General features: G+C 34.7%; 1 protein-coding gene across 1 annotated transcript; it reads right to left on the reverse strand.

Annotated features, from left to right (window-relative positions):
* Positions 1–2,407: 2,407 nt before the first annotated feature.
* LOC132030420 (uncharacterized) lies at positions 2,408–8,099 on the reverse strand. Its single transcript, XM_059420042.1, has 8 exons — positions 7,915–8,099; positions 7,018–7,164; positions 6,249–6,346; positions 5,662–5,734; positions 5,523–5,583; positions 5,324–5,409; positions 5,128–5,217; positions 2,408–2,692 (listed from the first exon to the last, which is right to left on the reverse strand). The coding sequence occupies exons 1-8, from the start codon at positions 8,035–8,037 to the stop codon at positions 2,630–2,632; spliced, it is 741 nt and encodes a 246-aa protein (XP_059276025.1). The 5' UTR covers positions 8,038–8,099; the 3' UTR covers positions 2,408–2,629.

Genomic DNA, 8,099 nt, shown 5'->3' on the forward strand with positions numbered 1-8,099 from the left:
TATAAAATTTCAGACACTGCATGTCTTAAGTTATTCCGAAGTGGATAGACTTGCAATTTGTTACGACACACTATTGGTATGGCTTAAATGATTGTCACAAAATCGGATCTCTATGCACTTTGGGTTTAAAATACTCTCTCGATCAGGCCAAACGCAAAGGATAATTAAGTTATGGCTTGATCGAGACTTGGTAACTTTAACTCAAACCTTTAGTATCAGTTAGAAGAAAAATTCACGAAATAAGTACATAAATCTGAACCCAGTTAATCAAATAAAGTTATATCAAAATCATAAACTCGGATTGGTAAAGTTTAAATCTTAATCCATCTGTATCCATCAAAATAAAAATTCAAAATTTGAACACCCCAAATCTCAAAATAAGATCGGAGTCCCGACCATCCCATCACATCTTCTGATGGCATAAGGATTGCTAGTTGCTACTTGCCTAACATGTTTTAGAAAGTTAGCAACAATATTCTAAAGTAAAACAAATGGAAATATCTTCTTCCTTTTGGGTATAATCCACAAGTTTTCACATGTCCCTTTCCCTTTTGCTTTTGCCAATTCTTTCTAGGCAACATTCAAGCTTTCCACCTTATATTTCTCACAAATATCTGCCATTTATGCTTCTTTTTTTTTTTGTTGCTACTTGAAGTTGGAATGTGGTTTATGAAATCTTTTTTGCTTTTTACTTTTCTATTTTTGGTTGCCTTAAGCTTATCACGAATTAGATAGGTATGAACAAACTTTTAAGGCAACGTAGTAGATGTCTAAACATCAACGTGTGCCTTGTCTACCTGTCACAGAGAAACGTAAGAAAGTACCTAGTGTCAGATTAGTCTTACCGCACAGAAGGATAAGTATCACTGTATCAGAGTCTAGTAAAATAATCAATTATGAAATTAATCTTTTATTAGGCAATTAATACAAGAGGTTTAAAGAGAATCTTTGACCAACATGTGACTAGAAAACATTGTGTAGGAAAAATAGAAGAGCTAGCTGATTATTTCCTGGATGGTTCTCGACTGTTCCAAAATTAGAACAAAAAAGACAAGATTGAATACATTTTTGTAATTTTGGTCTGCGCCTCGTGTCTCCAAATGTACCAGTTGTCGAAAACAATAGTAACTCTGTTATTGTTATTCATGTGGAAGGTCACCTACTCACCAGTATTTTATGGTTGTACAGGCAATAATATACGAGAAGCAATCCGTACATATTTTCAGAAGGATCTGTAGTACTCGAACATAAGTGCTGGCAGCCAGCAATGATACAATTTATAGAAAGAAAAAAGAAACAATTTATGAACCTTCAAATTATAAACTTCATGAATAAACAGTATGTGATGTTTTGGTAAGTATTACGATCAGGCGACGAACACTTAAAAGAGTACTAAGTACTACCTAGCTAGGAACAAAAAGAAGCACATGATAATACATCGAGTGTGGGTAAATTTTTATCATAACCAAATTGTAGTAAACAAAATAGGCACAAAATAAGCATTTAGAGATCATCGAGGGTTGTGGTGAGATGAATTCGATCTCTCCACCCTTAACCAGAGGTCCCAAATTCGAGCCTTAAAAATGAAAAAAAACGTCGAATAGAGAGTGTTAACCCCTTTATGGGCCCTACGAGGCACGAATTTAGACTAATCAAGCCAATAGGTTTCGGATACTGAATGGGTATACAAAAAAAAAAAAAAAAAAAGTAGCATCTAGAGTAACTATTTCAACTTTTATGCTGCATTGGGTAATTTGCACCTCAATTTATGAAGCCATGAAATGACTGTTAAATGTTCACTTTATAACAGACCTTAGACTTTGCCTACAACTGAAAACCATAATATATAGCAAACTATACAAATATATATATATATATAGTTTGCCATATTTTACCCTTTCTGAATACTGATTGAGTTAGCTTATGTTGTTATGGTTGGATGAAGAGATAGATCCAGCTTTGGGAACATCACTAACTCAGAGTATAAGTGATAGTTGCAAGAAAAGGACAAAAGTCTAGAGATCAGCCCCATTAGTTTTCTTGCTCAGTCTTTCAACGAGGGTTCTCACTCCTCTCAATAAAATATCCATCCATTTCACAGGTTAGAATACAGTAAACATAACACTTACTACTCAATTTACATCAGAAATTGCAATCTAAAGGAGATTGCATTCTAGTAGAAAAAAAAAAAAAAAGGGGCAGTCTGAGTGCACGAAGCGTCCACGGTTCACGCAGGGTCCAGGGAAGGGTGGCACCCCAAGGGATGTGATGTGACAGTCTACCCTGATGCAAGCATCAGTGGCTAATTCCACGCTCCAATTAAACTTTAATGACTTTCCAGGCGTTCAAAATATAATTTAATTGTCACTTCCAAGAAACAGGGTTTCACACTTACCAACATACTAGGAAGAAGAACATGGATTTTCACTTGAATGGCTACTCATTCTTTCCACTGTGGTTTTCACAAATGATGGGGATACTTTCTTCTTATTATTACAAGGGATTCATTCTAAGTATTCCTACAAAATTTTGTAGTATACTACATTACTAGAATATAAACAAACCAGAAATTCTCACCATTACTCTGTATAAAAATGAGAAAAGCATTTGAATAATTTTAAGATGAAACCTATACGGTTAGGTACTTCAGAACAAGTCCCCTCAGCTTTTCCATGTATTCAGCTGCTTGTTTCTGCACTCACAAAGGAAGATTAGTTCAAAGTTAGACAGTCGTATTTAAAGCTTCCACTTATTATTACAAAATGATACATTCACAAATTTACGATGAACATTCACAAATTTACGATGACAGTGTTGATATGTAGCCATTGGCAAACTTTAAACAAATCCATTTGTATCCTTGAAAAGGAACACATATCTTTAGAGATAAAAGTGTATCCAAGTGAATGTCAACCTCTATTGAGAAAATAACAACCTTGAACATCGTGGGAAGTGGGGGATGTTACTGCATAATCCTATTTTATCATCTACCAAGTTTTTGAAGAAATTTCACTGAGTATCTGAAAAATTATTGAACCACTTCATGGCAGGGCAGTTAGATATTATGGACACTATGCGCATCTGTGTATTTTAGCATCTTTGAATTGTTCATTTCATATGAACAACTTAGGGGAAGAAAGATCCATTATTTAGCAAGTAAGCAGTATACACAACCTCGGCCCTATATGATTGACTTCATCATCCCAAAGAAAAACTTCTTCCTTAGATAATTCTCAACCCATTAGAACAAGAATATCATACTCACTAGTACAAAAGCGGATGCACACAAAAGCATAAAGGTATTTATTATGTCAATTCAAACTATGGATGTTTCTTTTTCTCCTATTAGTGACGATGAGCAGATTCAAAAAAGAATAATAGCCAAATATGAAAAGAGATAATTACACTCAGTATCAATTGGGGTACCAATGCTACCAAATTTAGCCCATATTTGAGTTTCTTGCCCACAGTAGCCCATCTTCAGTTTAAACAAAAATTACTTGTCAAAAAATGACCCAGCCTTCTCTCTCTTCTCCCCTCTCTCTACCTCCAGTGCTGCCACCCACCACTGCACATCGCCGTCGGCGCCGGCGCCGAAGAAGTCCTTCTCTCTCGCTCTCTCTCCTCCCCAAACCCTAGATCTAGCTCGCGGCGGTGGCCACTACACATCGCAGCCGCCGCCATGGAAATCCTTCTCTCTCGCTCTCTCTCCTACCCAAAGCCCTAGATCTAGTTAGCGGCGGTGGCCAAAAATGCCGGCGAAACCCTAGATCTAGTTCGCCTCTCTCTCCCCCGCCTCCTACTGCTACCGAAACCCTAGATCTATTCCGCCGACGTTGTGTTTGGTCTAGGTTGTTTGGCCGGAGATGGAGCAGTGGCGGCGGCATTGTGGTTGTTGTATATGGATGTATAATATTGTATATGGGCGTACAATATTGTATATGGGTATATAATATTGTATAATATTATGGGTGTATAATATTGTATAACATTGTATAGGATTGTATATGGGTGTATATAGATATATGTTATAATATTGTATATGGGTGTATATGAATATATGTTATAATATTGTATATGGTTGTATATGGACATATGTTATAATATTGTATATGGGAGTATATGGAGATATTTTATAATATTGTATATGGGTGTATATGGATGTATGTTATAATATTGTATATGGGTGTATATGGATATATGTTATAATATTGTATATGGGTGTATATGGATATATGTTATAATATTGTATATGGGTGTATATACGTGTATATGTATATAAGTGTGGGTTAAAGCTTTGCAATGTAAGTTTTGGGCTATTTTTTTTGCAATGTAAGTGAGCAAATTGTATATTTATGAAATTTCCCCATATGAAAATAACATAACTAGTTATGTTTGAACTTAAATATACATTTTCACTTGAGTTACGTGGAGTGCAATTGAAAAAAAAAAAAGACATAATTTTCTACTAGTATATCTGTGTAACTTTTAAATGAAGGAGATTTCACCAGAAATCTTCCCATAAGATATCGTGGAGAAGCTATCAGACCCCAGAAAAAAGTTAAGAGTGATGGAAAACCGATCGACTTTATCATAATTAGTTTGAACAAAGACGAACTAACAAGGAAATGATAGGAACTTCTACATATAACTCATAGATTCCATTGCCTCTGTATCAAAAAAATATTGACAATTGATTAGCTAGTTACTTCACTTCAAAAGGTCCTTAAACTACTCAGGAATATTGTAAGCTCACAACGTCAATTCACTTGCCACTAAATGATATGAGGAATATTTAGTAGCTGCTGCCTTACCATTTCTTCCTAACCAATTCTCAATCCAGACAATGTGTGTTTCAAGCATATTGTTTTCTTTGGATTGATGATATTACCATTAGGAGAAAGCACAGCATAAACCTGACATACACTAAAATTTTAATAAATTGCGTGGATATATATGTCAGTTATCAATGCCCAATTTCAAAAGGTACCACTTTTTCCTTTTCAAATCACATTTTTCTACTTAAGTTTCAGTTATTGAATGTGATGTTGCGCCAGTGTGTTCACAAATATCATCATCACTCCCACAGAACTTCTATCTGCTTTGTATGGAATTTGCTTGTCTCACCTGGTTAACACTATGTGCAGTTGCAATGTTTTCATCAAGAAGAGTCAACAAGGGTCTGTTCAGCTCATTCCTCTCAACCAAATCCAATAGCTGCTCGAGAAAATGGAACAATCCAAATTCAGCAACAAACTTAAGAAAATATACAAACCACACACAAACACGCACATAAAAGCAGAATTTAAAGACTATCACATACAGTAGCCTTGACATCCTTTGACGTCAAAATCTCGGTTAAGTTCTTCTTTGTTGCTACAAGATCTGCTTGCAATTTATCATATGCTTCTGTAGGAAAAAGAAAAATAGTAAAGCAGAATGTCAGATACAGATGATGAAGAATCCAGATACCCATACTCATGAAATCTCTAACAAAAGAGCAAAGAGTCGATTTATCAGACCTGTTGCTTCCAGCAAGGCCTTTTGCAGTGCTTCCAGTTCAATTAATCTGTCTTCCACTTCCTGCGAAAAAATCATGGTAAGTATCATTTCATTGACATATATGTCTCACATTAAATCAAGAAAATTGTCAGTAAATACCTGAGTTTTGTTTACAGAAAAGCGCAGCTTTCCTAGTTCAACTTGCAGATGGTCAAAAAATTCTTTGTTCAATCTGTAAACTAAGATATGTTAGAAAATTTCAAGTAAAGAAGAAAAAACTATAGCAGGGACAGCCAAGAAATCCATGCAATTTGATGTTATAAGGGTCCTGTACCAGTTCCTCTGGGACATGTTAGCAAACTTTAAACTAGGTCAAGTACCAATACTTTCTCAATTTTTTGATAACAACATAAAGGTCAAGAAAATGGACGATAATAAAGAAATTCTCCTCCTCTATCTTAAGAGGCAACAATTTGATCGTTACACGAAGTCTATAATTTTATAGCTTTCTTTTTCTGCACAAGTGAACAAAAAACAGACTCGAAATCATGTGCATTTTCATGAACACAGAATAATCAAAAGCAAAAGGCGGCAAATTTAAATACTCAACTGTCGAATAACCTAACAGAGCTGAAGCTGAAACTAATGCAGCAAAGATTCAAACAAATTATAGCATTTTTTGGCTTTGCCACAAGAGAAGTAAATGTTACCACCTGAGCTGTGATACTGGAGAGCGGATAACTCACCGTGGTCTCATTCTTGCAATCTCAAACTCAATCTCTTGGGCTTCAGTGTCAAGAAAAAACTCCACAAGCCCTTCCACTGTATCCGGAATTACTCGTGACTGATCAAGACAAAAAGAACATATAAGATAAAGATATGCATAACATTTGTATCCGTAACAAAATAGAAAAGATTCAAAGTATGTTTTACTAACTACTCCACATATTGTTGCAGACCTAATATAAACAAATAAAATCAGCTTAATATGAAGTGGTCACTTCAATTTTAACATGGTATCAAGTACTTCTTAGATTCAACTCGCTATCAACAAAAACATTTCCTCATACTTGACACAAGAAAAAGAATTATATCTTGTTTGATCGAGCTTCTGGGAAGCCAAAAGTGTTTTTTTCAAAAAAAAAAAAAAAATACTTATGAAGTATTTGACAAGCTTCTAAAAAAATAGTGGTTTTGAGTAGTAGCAAAAACTATTTTTAGAAGCCTATAAAATAGCTTTTCTTCAAAAGAAATTTTGAAACCTTCAAATACAAATTACTTCTCTAATATTGGCTAAAGTTTTTTCACACTGACTAGACAAACACAAACTGTTACCATCCAAAAGTACAAAAAATACTTCTAAAAAACAAAAATCAAATTTTGAAAGTTTGCTATTAGTCCCCACGAGGGGCGTGTTACTGGCCTAATATAAATAAACTAATTAACAATGCTCCCTCTTACCAGCTTAAATTGTTAGATAATATGGTAACATCCATTCAATTCAACAACAATTACCTCACGAAGAACTCTGCGACGCTCTTTTTCTTCACGGACTTGCTGTTCAAATTCTTCTCTAGCCGCAGCATCGTTCTCAAGGCGTCTCTGGAACTCGAGTCTAGCTATATGACCCGTTTGGGGTGGACCCAATAAGCCATCAGGGTCCTGTATAATTCATAAATCAAAGTCACCAATTTATCATGCACTTACCAAATTACTACTACTCCCGCTGTCTATTTTTACTTGTCCTAACTTGACACATCTTTAAGATGATGACAATTTTACTATATCACTTCTAATTATTACTAAATGATCTAACGATCGAAATCAATCAAACATACTTTAAAGTTGTGCAGCCACTGACAATTACTTAAAGTTTCCAACTTATTAATCAATAGTAATTAGTAAGGGTACACCCTTCATCCATTTTCACTTGTAGGAAGTATAAATTGAATAAAAATTTTACTATATCACCCCTAATTATTACTAAGTTATCTAATGATTGAAATTAATCAAACATATTTTAAAAGTTGTGCACTCATTAACAACTACTTAAAGTTTCCAACCCAATGATCAATAGTATAGGGTAAAACAGGAACAAAATGGTAAACTATCTCTTGATTTTTCAAACTTGATAAGTAAAAATGGACAACTAATTTTAAGACCCTTTTGGCCATGAGAATGATTCACTTTTTTCCAGAATTTCTTTCACTTTATTTGAAAATCAGTATTTGGCCACGAAAATTTCAAATACAACTAAAGAATAACAAAACACAACCCCAACTTCAAAAATTCCAAATAAAGTAAAAAATATTTGATTTCTATGGCCAAACGTCTACTTAGTATACAGGACAAGTAAAAATAGACTGAGGAACATGGGAGTGAGGGAAACTAAAAGAGGAGATATATAGATACCCATTCAAGTCTACCAGCACAACGAATTGGGTTTACGTAAGTCTTGGGTTTAACGAATTTGGGCCTGTTGAATTGAGCTCCAATGAGGGAACTAGCAAAGCTAATGCTGAATATTGAGGCCATTATTGGCCGTTATTGATGAGAGCTTTCAAATGTCTGGTTGTTAAGAGTTTAGTTAGTTTCCC

This window comes from Lycium ferocissimum, chromosome 9 (genome assembly GCF_029784015.1).
Source record: "Lycium ferocissimum isolate CSIRO_LF1 chromosome 9, AGI_CSIRO_Lferr_CH_V1, whole genome shotgun sequence".
Classification (NCBI taxonomy): domain Eukaryota; kingdom Viridiplantae; phylum Streptophyta; class Magnoliopsida; order Solanales; family Solanaceae; genus Lycium; species Lycium ferocissimum.

Coding starts and splice junctions, on each gene's coding strand:
- LOC132030420 (XM_059420042.1), bottom strand. CDS start 8,037: ATGGCCTCAATATTCAGCATTAGCTTTGCTAGTTCCCTCATTGGAGCT. Junction 7,165..7,914: donor GTGCTGGTAGACTTGAATGG/GTATCTATATAT, acceptor TGAATTATACAG/GACCCTGATGGCTTATTGGG. Junction 5,735..6,248: donor ATTGCAAGAATGAGACCACG/GTGAGTTATCCG, acceptor CTTAGTTTACAG/ATTGAACAAAGAATTTTTTG.